Below are 16,863 nucleotides of genomic sequence, written 5' to 3' on the forward strand. Positions count from 1 at the left end.
ATCGGAAATGATATAAATTAGCACCATCATGACAGAACAAACAAAACACGGTATCCTTCCGTCGCGACGGAAGAGACCAGGTTGAAGGTTGCGATTGCCGTGAGCACCTGCCATCTGCTGAACAAAAATATAATGAAAAACGAAACTATTTGCAGTAATCTTAGTCATCTCTAGAATCCCCCGTTTGAGTCAACAGACAGAATCCTATCGGGAAATAACTCTTCAAATACTCTTTTAAAGGAAAGCGCCGTCGTCGTCGTTCCTGTAGCATTAGTGTTCCATTTCACATTCAAAAGGCGATTCAGTTGTAATGTATCTCTCAGATTCCATAATGTGCCGGGCTATGGTTGGCCGGTTGAGTTTCAAGCATTTGTTGCTTATTAATTCTTGTTGAACTTTATCAGTTTGTGTCTTGCCACAGCTATGTTGAAACGTGGAACCCTGGGAGAAGGGCAGAGAAACACAGTCAGCATACTTTTCGGTTTGCTTAGGTGGCCGTTCGTGATAGGCTGGGGAGGTGGGTTTCGAATCACGGGACTTGGACGTTCATTGGTAGAACGAAGCGAACGATAAATTGCCCACCGGGTCGAAAACATGGAGAAAAGGAGAAGAAAAAAAATCCAGTTCTGTAAACACAATTGGTTCTCTGATAATTCTAAAGGAAAACAAGTAAACAACCCAACAAGAAGCCAAGGAGAAGAAAACGCTGAAAAGGGAAAATACAGATCGTCGATGTTAGGTTGTAGAAAAAAAAAAAGAAAGGAAGTGGGAAAGAAAGGAAGAAAACAAACTCGAAGTTGTCTTCTAACGGTACATTTCAGCTGTTAGCTGGCGGCAGTGAAGCCTCCGTGGCAAAAGAGAGAAAGAAAGATACAGGAAAACTTATAGAGTAGCAGACAGTGACACGGAGCCACACGGGAGAGGCAGATCGGGAAAGCAAAGAGAGAGGGAAGAAACTCTTATCGCAATCGAGCAGACATTTTTGTTGTCGCTCTCCCTTGTTGGCTGTTTCCCCTCTACCAATACCGTGTGTGTAGTAGCATTGGAATCGGCGGGACACGTTGGCAAACAGTTGCGGTCCAACATTCTACAGCGGCCACAGTGCCAGGAGAGAAGGCAGGAGACGGACCATACCAGACGTACAGAAAGAAAGGATAACAAGTGTCAATTTGCCATTCGAGCAGATCCTCTGCACTTTATATTTCAGGCTTCACGTACACCGTATGTTTTTAGTTCATTTTTTTATGTTTTTTTTTTTTTTTTTTTTTTTTTTTTCGTGTGGTTTTATTTGTGTGGTTTTATTTTCCTTGGATCTTGGACACGTCAGTCGACAAGTGCGTTATTGCATTGCTGTTCAGCTTTTATTGTTTATTTTATTTTTATTTTTTTTTTTTTCGTGGTGATAGCGACCACAGCCTTTCTCTCACTCGCTCAGCTGCTCTGGAGCTAGTACAACTCTGACGTGCGATCGATATAATATAGTGAGAAAAACACTTTGGTACGTAGCACCACCGAAAAAAAAGTAAGGCATTAGACGATTCGTTTTCTTTTTCTTTTATCCTTCAGAAAAATGGAGACGCAGTTAATTAGTACGTTGTTTTTACAAGCATTCAAACATCTTGTATTAGAGTTAATTTTTGTTGACATGCTTTGTTGTTTTTTCTGTTTAAACGATTTTTTTTTGTCATATCTTTTGGCCTTGTCCGACAAACAGCTCGCCGCAAGACAATCATGTCGGATCCCACCACAGCTGAGGAAGCTGCTGCCAAAGCCGCTCTCGACAGTGCCCAATCGAGTTTCTTCCTCTCGTCCAAATTGATTTTTCTGCTGGCTCTCATGGTTCCGGTAGCCTTGCTAGGTAATCCACATCTTGACAAGACCTGTATACACCATAGGCTCCTGCAATGGGAGATACAACGAATAAAGCCAGAAAATGCCTGTAGATACAGTAGAGGGATGTATGGGCTTTATAAGAAGAGTGACAAAATGCCACTCTATCTTTTTTAGCTATACAAGACCAAGTATATACTGTATAACGAGATACCGTCCATCCGTTTGGGCTCCGGCCGTTTAATTACGTTGTGTCCAGATGCCAGCTATTTATTTTGACTCTTTTTTTTTCTCTCTATGTTTTTTTTTATCTAATCGAAACGCAATTAACCCGTTATGACGTCAGCGCCTTCCCAAAAGATTAGGTAGAACCCATGTTTGGTTTGCGTTTTTTCTTATAGCAATTTGACTAGGATAATCGAGATAGAAGAAATCGATTTAAACCTTTAGTGTTCTTCATTCGTTTGATTTTTCGTTTCTTTCAAATTAATTGATTTTTATTTTTTTGCAATGGCACCGATATCGGTTGATTGCCATCGGATCAGGTCTATTCGCCCGGAAATTGTTAATGTCGGAGAAGGAGAAGGAAATGCGGCGACTGGAGAAGAAGAAAGCCAAAGAGGCAAAGTCATCTAAAAAGAAGTGAATGGCCGTCACACGAACCCAGTAACCGGAGAGGGGAAAACGAGGAATGATAAGAAGAAATATACAAGAACTAGAACTCCAAGCAAGCCAAGCACTAGGGACTTAACCCCCCTTGGCGGGGGGAGGCGTCCACTCTTCATTCCTCTCATCTTTTGTCCGATCTACCACCATCTCAGAAATAACAAACCAACATCGTCAGCTGATAATAAAAAACACACTCTCATAGAGAAAAAAAAATCAAATGGGAAATGAGTCTTCCGTTTGACGGTCGTCCACTTATAATAAAGGCGAGCGATCTGCTCTCGATGATGGCTGAACAATACCTTCATTGTGTTTTCTTCTTTTTTTTTCATGGTATATTGTCCACTGGTAGGAAAAGTTTATCTTGTATCACAAATCTAGATTGGTTTATTTATTTAGCCACTAGCATCTTTTCCGTTTTCGTTGCCTGGGTAACATCAGTTGCCGATAAAAACCGCCGAAAAAAAAACAAGTAAAAAAAGAAACTAGACTAACTAAGCTCGATAGCAGTGTTGCCTAATCAGCATTGACACTATGGGTGAAATGGGAGTAGCCTTTTTCTGTGATACGTGCATTGAGTTTGCAGAGACATTCCCGAACTTTCGAAACTCTTCTAGGCTACAACGCCTCGCAATATTTTTAACTTGTAAACCCGTTACTCTCCTTTATGTGGCAATTTCCTTTTTTCACTTTTTCTTTGCCGCGGGGAGGTAAGTTTAATCTCCGTTCAAACGCTAGTGACATGTTCCTCCCATCAACCGCACTCTTATCCAGTTAGTTAGTATTCTGATTGGGCGTTGAGTAAAAGTCGAAAGTCTCTTTACTTTCTCCGGCTGTCTTGTTTCATTCTCTTTTTTCCCTTTCATCCGTCTTATGTATTTCCTTTTCCTTCTTCAATTGGATTGTCATCGTTGCGCAAAAATGTTCGCACACGTCCATTTGAAAGTGCGAAAACGAGTTAAAACTTCCTTTCAAATTCACCGACCGATTTGACGGAAAGGACCCCTCTGGCCCTTCCCTCAAATAAAATAAAATCCACTTTGCTACATGGCTGGACATGGATCTTTTACTTGCGAAAAAAAGTATTCAGATAACACAGAAGATGATCGTTTATTATTATTTTTTTTTTCGTTGAATCTTTCCGCTATTTTACAATTCTTCTTTAAAGGCTTATTCGCTACATCTGAGTTCAAGAGAGTAAGATCTACTCCTTCGTAATGTGATGTTCAGCCGAGAGTATTGAACTGGGAGGAAGGCTTAATTGCATTACCATCAAACAAACCAACTCGTGAATAACTAGCCGTGTTCAGCATTTTTGCACAGGAGACGGAGCCGTTGCTTTGTTAGTTTGAAGGACGGAAACGAGCTCGCTGTTGCTTACGGCTAAATCACCAACACATCCGCTAGGCAAAGGAGCAATTCGAAATTAATAGACCATGTATGGCGTAAGCTTGTCCGTTTGAAAGAAGGCAAATACTGCGTTCGTTTTCATTCGTTGATTTAGCGATGTGTTTTTGCCGCTATATTTATTCGTATCTTTATGGTTATGCATTTTTCTCCGCTGAGCATAAAATTTCTTTTGACTGTATGCAAATTGTAGCGCATAAAAGCCTTTGCCTCGTAACGTGAATTTGATGAATACTCAATATGAGGTGGCACGGATCACTAATCCGTTCCATCACCTATTCATTGGCTTCGACGAATACATAAAAAAAAAGCATTCATTATCTAATGTTCGTCAATTTTATCTGTCTTAATCGTAGGCTAGCCAACATTTAGCGAGAACAAACGACAACAAAAGAAAATGTGGGACGAGAGTTATAGGGATCATCGAGTCAGCAGTAGTGATAACACGAAACTCAGCAACTATCGGTGCTAAAAAAGATTCTGCAACCGCAGATCCGTGCTCCGTACACACACATCTGGTATTACAGATTGCTATACTCGTGCCATCTTAAATTAATTCCGCGCCGATTGCACTTCCGCTCGTTTTGCACATCATGCATCTTGTAATATATTTTATCGTTATCTTTTGCTATTGTACGTGTTTCTTTTTGCTTGTTAGTTGCTTGGTATTAGCGCTTGTGCTGCTCATTTTCATGCACTGCATCCTAATGTATTAGCGCATAAATCGCCGCCGGCTACCAATTCATTGCTTCGTCCGCTTCGTCTTGTTGATAGTGTTATAGAAACATTTATGCACGTAGAACCTATCGCCGTGAATATTCGTATTATTGAGCTTAGCGTCGATTTAATGGCCCGATGACGGCGAGGAATAAATGCGTGCGTCTCGCTGAAGCAGCTAAAGAGATACAGATCGCAAAGAACTGGGGCTTGATACGCTATATAATAATGAGAAGGATCCAATCCTATTGAGGGAGCGTATCGTGTGCCGAGCAGCAGCTGCGAAACGGAGAAAAATGGAAGGCAACATTATCTAGCCTTTTGTTCGGTTGGCAATTCCATTGGTCTCAATCAAGACAGACAAGCCGAGCAGGAGGAGCTTTTAGCTTCTCTGTGTGATATACGTGTTCAGCTCTCTCACGCAGAAACGATTCAGCGCCAAAAGTCGTTCAGAAACGAGCGAGTGAAACGGCGTCAAAGAAAAAGACGTAATAGGCTGTACTGTGGCACGGGTATAGAGTTGTACATTGTTCTAGTGTCTATTATACGTGTGCTATATCTGTATCTATTGCAGCGGTGCAACAACAACCGAGTGCCTGCGCACGCTATTTATTGAAACTCCCGTGGGGTTAAGAGACAATGAAGTAGACGAAGAAGGAAAGACCATGTCCATGGATTCTCTAGCACTTGCAATGCCATGTTAGACCGTCATCGAAAACCAAAGACGTGTTAAGTTAAACACACGTGGCAACTCAGTCTAACAGTAATGAGCAGAGACTATAAATACTGAACAATTTTTGATTGGTATTGATTTGGTATTGAATAATTTTTGTGCTCTCCGGGAACAGACATTATGCCTGAACTTCATAATGCGCAAAGTCAGACGATTTTCTTGTATAAGATTTCCGTAGATACGAGAAGATTAAAACACGGCAACGGCTATATTTACCGCTTTTGTGGTTATTTTAAACACCACATTTAGGCTGACGTATGCGAATGGAGATTATTCTTTAATATTGCGACAGACAATACAAAGAGGAGGAAAAATATATGAATGAACGTATCAATTTCGTATATAGTCCCTATTCAAACACGGATATTGAAAAGTTAGGCATCGTCATTTCCGCTACACCGACTGCAAATTTGTTTGCGTAACATTCAAATGTACGGTTTACGAACGTTTATGATGCAATGTATGATGAATGCCTTCAATTTCACTCCAAACCGAATCCTTCAGCGTTTGATAAAGCGATGAAGAGCTTCTGTTGGAGTGTTTCCTTGTCAGGATAATCAGGTAAAACGAGCTGATTAAAGCATGTGTGCGCTGAAGGTAAGAAGGCGGGTCGATCCCGTAGTCGAGTGATTTTGAAACTCTGAAAAACATTTAAGATATTTAATACGAATATGTAATAAATCGAGCTTATGTAACACGATTGAGTGTTTAATTACTTAACGGGGAAGTTTACGAATGCTACCAAGAATTGTTACATGGCTGACATGGTGTGAAATGTGTTAAAGCTCAACTTTAATATGAGATTTCCTTTGGCTTTTTTCTTGTTTTAAATATTGAGAATAAATTGGAACATTTTTTAAGCTATTATACTCTAGGGATTCTTACCATTTCTGCCATGCCACCTACTGGAACTCGGTCTGTTCCCGTAACGAAGCGTAAAAATCGTTTCTGCATTTCGGGCGACAATTCGAAGAGCACGTCCCAAAAGTCTCTAATTAATCGGGCGGTCGGGTGTTAACAGAAAAATCATTGCAGACGCAAAGTTTTCCCAATGCCATGAACAACAAAGGAATTTCAAACAGGAACGAGGATCAGTTTCCACTTGTTGCAAGTTCAACTACATGATTTAACTTCTTTACTACTTTAACTCTTCAGTATTTTCCATAATATCTAGTACTTGATCTACAAGCTGAACATAATATCTATACTGTATATATAACGCCATCAAATGTTACGATGTTTGTCTCTACAGTTTAGAATCGAAGCTGTACGTGACTCTTCGCTAGGGAACTCGTCAAGTTTTTTGCGCTCTACATGTAGGCCGATTTACATACAAGAAGTGATTCCTATTTGACTCGATGGACCGTACAAACGTAGTGAAATGACGTCTAGTCAAGCAAAATATATATACTTGATGACGCGGTCTCCCGCTTTGTAGCCGTCGTATTCCGTGTTCTTCTGCAACTCGCGCAGATCCAGTTTTGGCGAACCGCAAACGAGAATTTCCACCTCTTCCGGACGGAGCATCTGAGACGATATCAATTGGAGAATCGTGATTCTCGAAAATAAGTGAATAAGTTACGATGAGAGCATTGGAGGCACAGACGGAATGGAATCCGAGATAGAAGGCGCGAAATTTTTCGTAGATGCCCTTGTTGAGGATCCAATCAAGGTAAAGCCGGACAAATTCATTGCGGTTGGCGTTGGTAACAGGCACACGGTGAGCGTTTTCCAACAATGGCACCGTCACAACCTCGTTATATTCACCAAAAGATACCTTTAAATCAAAAAGCATAATTATCGTCAACTTATGCTACCTTCTTTATGTTGCTATATGTAACTATACCTGGAACGTGAGCCCCATATCTTCCTCGACGTTGCCCTCGTAGGCCAGCAACTCTTTCAGTCCGAAGACGACCTCCTGCGTGATTAGCAGCGCAAGCAAAACAAAGAGGGAGAAGGTAATAACATGGATTCTGTTCATGGAATACTACGCAATTCGTTGCTGCTGGTTACTTGCTATTCACGAATATAAACAACAGATGATTGTGGTGTCCACATTAGCATAGATACCTTCGTTACCCACACACTTTGACAAGTTACGTATAAATACAGGTGTAGTATAACTAAAACCAAAGCACTTTCTATACTACTATGTAAGCATTAAAGCATAGCTGAAACTGAAGGGGATGAAGGACACGTTGAAGTATGTCAGTATGAGAAGAGGTAGCAACATCGCTGGTAACCTATGCTTCTAATGATACACGTTTTCTACTACAAATGTATGAATATGGATGGCCCTCCAGCGCATGACGAATGCTTCTCAAGTGTTCTCACAGAAATTAAAAGGCTGAGACGGCCCTTGTCAAGTTACTCAAGGTTAGCGCACCACATACATACTATTTGTCTTATTAAGCAAGCCACGCATGACACAGCAGCAAGAATCAAACATGGTAGAAAGGGTCACTGTAGCTATACCAATATAGTTTATATAAGCCTATGTATATATATACGTACGGGCATAAACTGAGCTAAGTCGTCCAAATTAAAGTTGCGCACTACACCAACTCGGGCGCTGTGATTGGCAGGCACGACTGGTGGCGACAGCAATTTGCGGTAGCAGATAGACGGGAAATGTAAATCCAAAATGATGCTAAGCTCATAGACAAACAAAACAAAATGCATATTTAACAACAGCTTAGCTGTAGCCGTCCAGTATACAAGGTGTTGGGTTTCACAGTTTTTATGGATGTAAGGCCACCAAAGTCTTGTGTATGTGTACCCAGAGGCATATCGCTGACAGAAGGTAATGCCTTATAATATAAGAGTTCGGTTTTTTTTTTGCGGGATAAATACTAAGGATGTACGGTGCGGGACATTGCGTGTCTTGGTACCGTTACAGTCATTGTGTATGTACCATCCGCGTTTAAAAGAAACCGACTGAATAACATGTCCGTCGCAAGGGCGGAGCTACAGACGTGGCAAGGCCGTTATATAAGCTTATAAGAAGAAAAAAAGAGAAGGCTCCAGAGAATGGATGGAGCGGACGAAGAAAAAAAATACTATAACAACAACGGCGAATCGACATTTGTGCCAAAAGTAAACAAAAAGAAGGATGGAGTGCAACACGACAGAATGAAAGAGAACGTGGCTCCTTGGTTACGTGGCAAAAAGGAATAAGTGAAAAAAAAGGAAACTTAGGAAAAAAAGGCAAACTACGGTATAAAAAGAACAGGACAATGGATGTCCATTGCTGATTCTTTTCTTTTGAAATAGAATAAGTAAGATGTAGTAGTCTCAGTTAAATGCATCGGGTCATGTAATTGGCTTTTCATTTATCAACCAAGTCCCAGAATTATACAAATCAGGATGTTGGGCAGTAACAAACATTATGTTCCAATAAAAGAAGCCATGCAAAGTGATGTTTAGAAAGCTTTTCAAATCACTAACCTGTTGTAAACAGCTAGGCCCATGAGAACTCCGATGCTGCAAGTGTATCGTGTCCGCATGTTTCACGAAGTCATCAGTTAAGTCCAGCCGCGCGAGCAATTTCATGAAATTATATTAAATAATATCAGTTCGCTTATTGATAGCTCTTTCAAATTCAGAGTAAGGCAAAAGCACGGGTATGAATTTCGGCATAAAACACTTACAGATTGTACTCTTTCAGGTTGGTTTCCGTCGACGTGCTGAACCAATAACAGCGAGCGTTCGGGTAGTAGATGAACATGCCGTAGTCGGGCTATCATTTTGGATTGAAGAGGATAACATGTAGAAGAGGTAAAACAACAACAAAACACTGTTCATTCAAAACTAGTGAAAGGCATTTAAACGGTAAAGGTTTATTAATGCACGATATGAAAAGGGACGAAAATTCTGTTTAAAGAGATACACCAATCGCTTTGGTCTGTTCAGAGTACACTCTCTACATATCTACGCTGAGTGGATAATTTTCGCAAGATCTTTGCTTTTGGAAAAAACAGGCAGATGTTTAGCTAAAGTACAAACGCATAATAAGCTGCTTTTGTTTTTCGAGGTAACCGTGTACCGTGTTTTCAAACTCTCCCCCCCCCCCCTTGTTCAGTGAAGGCTAACCTTTCGTATTCCCTTTTATTTTATGCGCTAATGTACTGCAAACTGTTGAACAAACATTCGTGCTTTTCTTACGTCCTATTCTCTTTTACTTTTTAAAATAAAAAATATATGGATATGGCAAAAAGTACGTGACGCTAGAATAGTATCGTAGGTTATAAAGTTTGAATACTTAGAATCAGAACCTATTCACCTTTTTACTCCGTGGCTATCCTATAACCTACTATTGTGTTTCAACGTTAAAAATAAAGTAGTTTATCTAACCGGCATAAGAAACAAATACTTGTGACGCATACAAAACAAGGGGGAAGTTTTTCACACTGACGTTTAACATCGGCCTTCCGTGCACATTTAGATCGACTGTTCATACCTGAAAGATTTCTCGGATGAGAAGTTGAAACCACTCCTTGGTCAATCCACCCATGTCCTAAAAAACAGCAGGTTAACTCATTTAATTCAATTGAAGTGGAACAAAAACATTAGCTATGGAAAGCCATATCTTTTGGAACTGAAAAACAAGTTACCAGTCCAGGCTCACCGACGAAGGACACTCGCAACTTCTTCTTCAGATCCCGCTGTTTGATCGATATCTACGTAATCCAAAAGAAAAAGAAAGTATAGTCTGTCGTGTTCACTTTACTGCGTACAATGTAGATCCCCAAACTACTGACCGCTTTACTCCGCACAAGTCTTTCGGATTATACACCTACGCACATGTGTCAATCATTCTTGATGGTCCAGGATAGACGCAGCGCAACAAGCTGAATGGTTTCATTTCACACGTAAACTAGCATTTGATTTCCCTGCATTTGTGTAAGATTTGGGCGTTTTCGTTGCTGTGCCAAGTCTTAATTGGTGTCTGTTCAACAGCTGCTAGCACCATGATAGTACACACGAATCTATCTACGTATAAACAAAGGCTATGTACAAGGCGAAACGGACGGGGGGATGAGGAGAGTCTTGAAGACAATAATATATCCTACGATTCATCATGCTGTCTCATTGATGGGCTACTGGATTATTTGCTTGTCCCAGTGTACATTGCAGGAGCATTATATAATATCTACGCGTTCCAGACATATGCACACACACGCAGCCTCAGTCTCCAAGGGATCAGCGAAAAGTATCGACCGAACAACGTCTAGCATGTGTTACTGCAATCAGTAAATGAAAATGCCAAAACGGGCGCTTTTTAAATAGGATTTATCGGGTTATTTCGAACTATAATCTCACAGGCATCGATGACGAATGATGATACACTGATCTCTGTTGGCGCTAGATTATTGGTGATCAAGTTCCCCTTCATCCCCAATGTCAAACAAACATCCGTGTTTTTTTCTTTTAACCCCCAAAAATAATTCATAGTTTTTGTACGGTTGTGTTGTTTCAACTTAATATACGTACCTCGTTGAGAGAGTCGAGGACCAAATAGGAGCGCCGGACGTGAATGTTGAGGAAGAAGAGCTCCAACCTGGGCGGCTGATTTCGCGACATTTTCGAGACGAGAGAGCGCCTGGCCGTCAGTATCATCTGCTGCTCTGAATCCTATGAAAAAGAGGCAAACACTTTGTGAATTATGCCGAGGCGTTAACCATAACTGTTCAAATTATTACTTTTGTTAGGATGAAACGTTTCGCTGCAATGCTCAAGATGAACGGATACTGACAATAAGAGAATTGACCAGGCTGGTCTGGACTTTGCCATGTCAGGTACTCTTTCATAAGGTCGATATGGTCCAGTGTGCTGTTGTAGAACTCGGTGTAGGAAATCAACGGTGCTGTACTGCTGGTGTTGTTATTGCTTGCGTCTGTTTCAAGGCGAACGAGATTCCCTTTATTAGCGCGAGTCCCATTTGTGAAAAACTGTCTTAAATGTCTAATTCATCTCTTCATTATATTGTCGTTTTTGGGGAAAAAAAGAATTTTAAGAAATGCGTCACCAAGAACATTGATGGTTGCTCTATCATTCAAAGGAGCGAATGACGAGACATTTTAAGGAATTCGCTGTCTGCGCATAAGAAATAAAAATTTAAGAAAAGCCAACTCTAGACAGACAGCGGCACGGGAAGCTTGACATGTACAATAGCAGCTGCGCATCGATTATTCAACATGAGCAGCTCGGGCAGCAAACAACAAGTCGGAAGTTAAACGCAGTCATGCTTGGTGCTGGATGCAGAGAAAAAGTGCGTAGCGTCAAATATAGACGACAGAAACCATCAAGAGAGAAAAGGCGTTGAGAAAACGCAGCCACCATACACAACGGAACGGCATTGATAGAAATTCAGAAGAGGCCAAACAAAAGAGCGGAGAAATACTAGACGAGAATAAAGAAATATAAAATTCGGACCTTGTTTTCTTCCTGATATTCTTTTTTTTATGTTTTACATTTCAACCAAAAAAAAAAAAGCAAAAAATAAAACGTCGTCGTTCAACATTGACAAGAAAAGATATGTCAAATGAAGATTGATCTTTAAAAAAAAATCTCCCGACTGGAAAATGGGATGGCATTAACTTGTGCCTACAAGATACGACTAACTGACGTGATGATATATTACATAAAAAATAAAATTCATAAATATGTATGTAGAAAAAAAAGGCTGTCGCGGTGTGGATAGTTACATAATGTTTAAATTGATACGCTGATGATGAAGGACTGACATTACATCAACAACCTAACAGCATTTTCTAGCCGCCAACAAAAGGAGTATTGTGTGATACACTCTGCTGATGGCGGTTGCGCTGGTGTGGACAGTTCGACAGCCCTTTCACCCTCCAAAATTGCACGTAAATTTTGCGCTTATGCATCTCATGATTCAGTTTTTTTTTCTAAACATTGTGGTGCTGTTGATAACACTGGCAAGCACTTACTTAACAAGGCCAAAATTCGCACAGCTGTTGGGATCCACCAACGAGATCGAGTGGGAGCTGGTAGGCCTCTCTCTCCAGCAGGGAACTGCCGGATGCTGATAAACTGTAGTAAATGTCTCACGATGTTCCGAAATCGATTAGGCTCCAGTCTGCGTATCGTTCCAGTTGCACACATTAATCAATAGCAGATCGTCTTATTCATCGTATTACATTTTTAACCAGTGAACAAAGAGATGATGGTCGCTGTTGCTCAAGCCGAGAATTTGACGTAGCAAGTGCGAATAGACGGAATACGCAGACGGGCTGGAGAAGAGCGGACATTGGAGCAAGATAAACAAGGCCCTGACATCGTCCTTGGAATGCAATCTGTCATACATACGTAATACCCAACGTCCACACAATGGCTTAAGATCAGAAGATCACAAAGTGAAATAAATATTTTCGCCATACGTACTTTCTGCCTTCCTCGAGCAGCGCGTGGACGATTGACCGCAACGCAGTTTTGTGGACTGCATTTGGCTGGGTGTTGAGCAGACGCAATTAGAAGCAGCTGAATAAATGAATTATATATGAGGACTGCTGAACTGACGTCATAGCTTACCATAGACGAAAGCGAATCGTAGACGCAATTCAGAAAATCCATCCGCAATTCTGGGTCGTGCGCGTTGTCACCGCCATTGTCGGGAACGCGCTTCAGCGTACCGCGGATTAACAATAAGTGGAAGTCGTAAAAAAAAAATAAAATAAATAAGGCAGATAGTGGACAAATACAACACAGGTCAAATAAACAAAAGAGTATAGATTAACATAGGATGAGGTTGTAGTGGTGAGCACTGAATACCATAAACATACTTAAACGACGAACGATAATGACGAAAGAATAAAATATAAATAAATTGGCAACGAGCAGCGATAAGGATGAAAATGGGATTGAGGAACTAAAGCTTTCTTGGCTGATATCTAAAATACCTACTTTTCCTTTACACTCTATCTATTCGCTTGTATTAAAGGTACAAGTGAAGATGACATAAGTCAAATGGCTTTCTAGTCGTCGGTCAAAGTCTCTTTCGCAGGTTGGGATGTTCCAGCGAAAGCCACCGTATAAGTTTCAAAGTATTTTAGCTAGGACCCGATGATATTGCGATGCAGCTGGCTAGATTCATTTTGTCACAATTCGCTAATCTACTGGTATTATTACGCTCAAATGTCCGGAAAATGTAAAGCGACATGTAGAAGGAAAAATATAGAAATGCGGCGAGAATAACGAAAAAAGGAAGTGGAACCAGTCATCTTATTTCTCCATTGACGTCACCACCGCGTTGAGATCACGAAAAAATTTTCAATATTACAAATGAGAAAAAAAGGATGGAAAAGAAAATGCGGAGAAATGAAATGAAATTGCCTTTTTGAATTTTTGCGGCTTTGATGTCATACACAACTACAAAAGCTATTCGGTCTTTTTGTGCTAGTTGTATTAGTAGCTTGAAAATGCGCTGCCTTTTCATTGGAACGGTTTCAATCCATGCCAACATCACGCGTTAGTGGCCTCCATAAGTTATTTTTTTTTTTGTACTGCTCAATTATTTCTTATTTTTTATTTGATTTGTTTGACGAACCCAGTGACAGCTGGTTAGTAAACTAAATATGGAAAGAGGTCCTTTTGGTCCAATTTGATGTAAGGGACACACGATAATGCATGTTTCTTTTTTCTCTAATGGCGTTTGTGGTCACTGATTAATAGATCTTTGAGTGATGAGCTCTCTACGTTATAGTTTAATGGCAGACTACGATTTACCTTAAATGTAGCGCAGATGGAGGCATACGAGTGGAAACAGGTCAAGAAGAAGGTCCTCAGCTGTGCGTAGTCACCCACCTGATTACTTCGTTCGGTTTCAGACCTTGAGAATTATGAAAGGAAGAAAGAGTTAATTAACTTCAACCAGATGTCCACAAAAGCCTTAGAAAATAAAAGCCTTTGTTCCAGCACTAAAGAATGAAAACAGACTGCCACGGCTAACTAGTCTCCATGGATTTTCGCTATTAATATACTAGACCTCCACAAGCGTCAGTTTAATTATTTTTTTTTTAGAATTCAAGATCTGTGGTAGACACAAAACTTTTGTCTTTAGTTCCTTCTGCGTAAATCAGGATTTTTCCAATTAGAACTCTCTTGTTTTACAAACGCGTCATCGCCGATCTAATGACGAACGTCTTAAAAATGTTTCAGTTGAAAAGAAAATCAAAAAACGGGGCGTTCGGATCAAATATCGCAGCAATGTTTTTAGATGTTTCCATCTGACGAGTTGTCATATGATGACAGAAATGTTGACGTGACCTTACATGTAATCCTCCATGTTCATATGGATGCTGGGATAGGAAGGCTTGACAATTGCCATGTCGTCGAATTGCTGATGATGCGGAGTCGCCGTTGTTGTGTTGATAACGGAGTCTTCGTTGGAATCCGATCCTGCGTTGCCGCCCGAGCCATTATTATTGCCTCCGCTACCATTGCTGCTGGACGACGATAGCCCGTTCCACTTGGATAGCTGGCCGCTGACGTCGGCTACCGCCTGCCCATCCTTCAGAGTCAAGATCCGAATTAATCCACATCGCTCACATTATTGCGTTGTCGGGTGCGCGCAATGTTTTTGCCGCGTGTGTCGACTGTCAGTGACCGATCCTCGGCCGGGTGCCATTCAAAACACAAAACAATGAATGTTTCTTTAGGATTCAATTAGAAATTCATTATTAAAATTTTAAAAAGGGGGAAGATTCGATTGATAGGATAAATAGCGTATATACGCTGTAGATTTGTGTTATTTTTAATGGTGATACGATATAGTGCCCAAAGGGAATTGTCGATAAACAAGTGAACGATCGAAAGAATTCTGTAGTTTGTTTCGGTTCGGGATTTTTGACGAGCAATGAGCTGGAAAAACTCGACATTAAGAAGTCAAATAGAAAGACACACAAACCCCTCGCATCCATCATCTCCGGATTTGTCATGTTCGTGTTTATTTTAAAAACAAAAAGAATAAAAGAATCTTCTTGAGTAAACTTCATAAATCGATTTCTGAGGAGACGAGGCTCGTTGTCCTGTTACAGCGGACATAACAGAAACGACAATTTCCGATAAGCATACATTACGACAATCAAATCGTCGATGGTATTGACATGCAATAAGCTAAGAACAACAGTCACCATTTTATCATTCCGACCAAAAAGTCGTTGGCGTATCGAAATATCCTGTGACTTACTTGATAGATAGGTGGCAGATTGGACGTTGTTGGTGTTGGTGTTCTTGTTGTCGCTGCTGGCGGACGTAGTAAAATGGTTCCCAATCCTGGTAAGCTGATGTGTAAACCACCAAAACGGCCCGCCATGTTGTGCAATTCAACTGCAACGGAAAAGCAATTTGCTAAATTCTTTTAATTCAGCTTAGCGATCCCTTGACTGGCTGCGGTTAACGCAGGTGAAACTCGTGTGAAGCTGAAAGGATAATAAGAAATCTTCTACCGTCCGTATTTTGTTGGACTTGACGTCGGGGGTCCGTCGTCAAGGCAGCGCACGACAAACAAATCGACCGTTTCAGACGTCAGGTTCATCGGGCCCTTTGGCCTTGACAAAGTTTATGCCTGCCAGTTTCACGATCGATCAACCCACAACTCCCACACATTGACATTCAACTCCCCCTCGAAGACGGTAAGAAAAACACGTCACTTAATTTCTTCTTTCTAGTTTGTCAATTATATCCATTTGTTTTTTTGGCCTCCCTGATGATTTTGTTAATAACGTTAATGACAGCTGTAAATTAATAATAAACCTGTAATCAGGAGGTCTAAAGTGCACTGAAGCCAACACAAAATTAAACAGCTCAGTATTTTAATGTGTTTCTCCTTAAGGACTTACACACATTCTAAGCGATTTAAATATTTCTAAGTTTTTCTCTCTTTCTGTGTACAGTACTTAGGCCACTTGGTTGGACAATTTCACTTGTCACAACAAAGCCATGCCTATTTATTTAAGGCAGTTGGAGCAGGTAATGACGAGTCAGGCTTATTAGTCTATTATTAGAATTGAATTACATAGCAGTGTGTTAATCATTTTGAAACCTAGGGGCGTCTAATTTTGTTTTTCGATTTTATAATGTGATCAAATTTTTCGCAATTTGCGTAGCTGAGGCACCTGCAAACAACTCAAAGGAGACTAAAGTGCTTGCAGAATAGAAGAAACTTCAAAAAAGTTTCGCAACTATCAATTTTCTGGGGATAAGGAGCTTTTATTAACTTAAACATGTGCGCCTTAAAATACAGAGCCGGTAATATGTAGCCGTTTCATGTTTAGCTCGAGTTCATGAAGTTGTTATCGTCATTAAAGCTGTTACGCATACCCCCATGTGCTTGACGGCATTTCCAGACAAGAAATGCAACGTGTCTTTTGCAGCCATTAAATTTTTTGTCTCCTCCACATTTGCTTTTAGTTGTCCAACGATGTCTCCTTGGCTCCGTTAGTTGATTAACTGGATAGCAATCGTGTTGTGGTTTGTTTTCT

The 16,863-nt window shown here is 40.6% G+C and overlaps 1 protein-coding gene and 1 long non-coding RNA gene across 4 annotated transcripts; one reads left to right on the forward strand and one right to left on the reverse strand.

The window, feature by feature from the left end:
- Positions 1–871: 871 nt before the first annotated feature.
- LOC130685380 (uncharacterized) lies at positions 872–2,797 on the forward strand. 3 transcript variants are annotated; one of them, XR_009420739.1, is made up of 4 exons: positions 872–1,221; positions 1,407–1,522; positions 1,715–1,858; positions 2,376–2,797. It is a non-coding gene; the product is annotated as an uncharacterized LOC130685380 (long non-coding RNA). The 3 variants fall into 3 exon arrangements; XR_009420740.1 differs by having other exon boundaries at positions 878–1,221; positions 1,407–1,498; XR_008999580.2 differs by lacking the exon at positions 1,407–1,522 and having other exon boundaries at positions 893–1,221.
- A 2,850-nt stretch (positions 2,798–5,647) lies between these two features.
- Positions 5,648–15,747, reverse strand: LOC130685328 (probable E3 ubiquitin-protein ligase HECTD2). The gene is made up of 19 exons (XM_057508619.2): positions 15,570–15,747; positions 14,653–14,891; positions 14,108–14,210; positions 12,914–13,003; positions 12,767–12,831; positions 12,523–12,678; positions 12,313–12,461; positions 11,059–11,252; positions 10,850–10,990; positions 9,970–10,035; positions 9,816–9,872; positions 9,007–9,095; positions 8,804–8,839; positions 7,871–8,006; positions 7,200–7,274; positions 6,936–7,130; positions 6,765–6,880; positions 6,239–6,344; positions 5,648–5,993 (listed from the first exon to the last, which is right to left on the reverse strand). Exons 1-19 carry the CDS (start codon positions 15,693–15,695, stop codon positions 5,835–5,837), a joined length of 2,298 nt encoding a protein of 765 aa, XP_057364602.1. The 5' UTR covers positions 15,696–15,747; the 3' UTR covers positions 5,648–5,834.
- Between the last annotated feature and the right edge of the window lie 1,116 nt (positions 15,748–16,863).

This window comes from Daphnia carinata, chromosome 3 (genome assembly GCF_022539665.2).
Source record: "Daphnia carinata strain CSIRO-1 chromosome 3, CSIRO_AGI_Dcar_HiC_V3, whole genome shotgun sequence".
NCBI classification, from domain to species: Eukaryota; Metazoa; Arthropoda; class Branchiopoda; order Diplostraca; family Daphniidae; genus Daphnia; species Daphnia carinata.

Bases quoted from the DNA above. Each gene is read 5' to 3' on its own strand.
- LOC130685328 (XM_057508619.2), bottom strand. From the start codon at position 15,695: ATGGCGGGCCGTTTTGGTGGTTTACACATCAGCTTACCAGGATTGGGA. The intron at 10,991-11,058 runs GTAATAATTTGA...TCTTTTTCATAG, and splicing joins AACGTTTCATCCTAACAAAA to GATTCAGAGCAGCAGATGAT. The intron at 6,881-6,935 runs GTAACTTATTCA...ATATCGTCTCAG, and splicing joins GTGCCTCCAATGCTCTCATC to ATGCTCCGTCCGGAAGAGGT.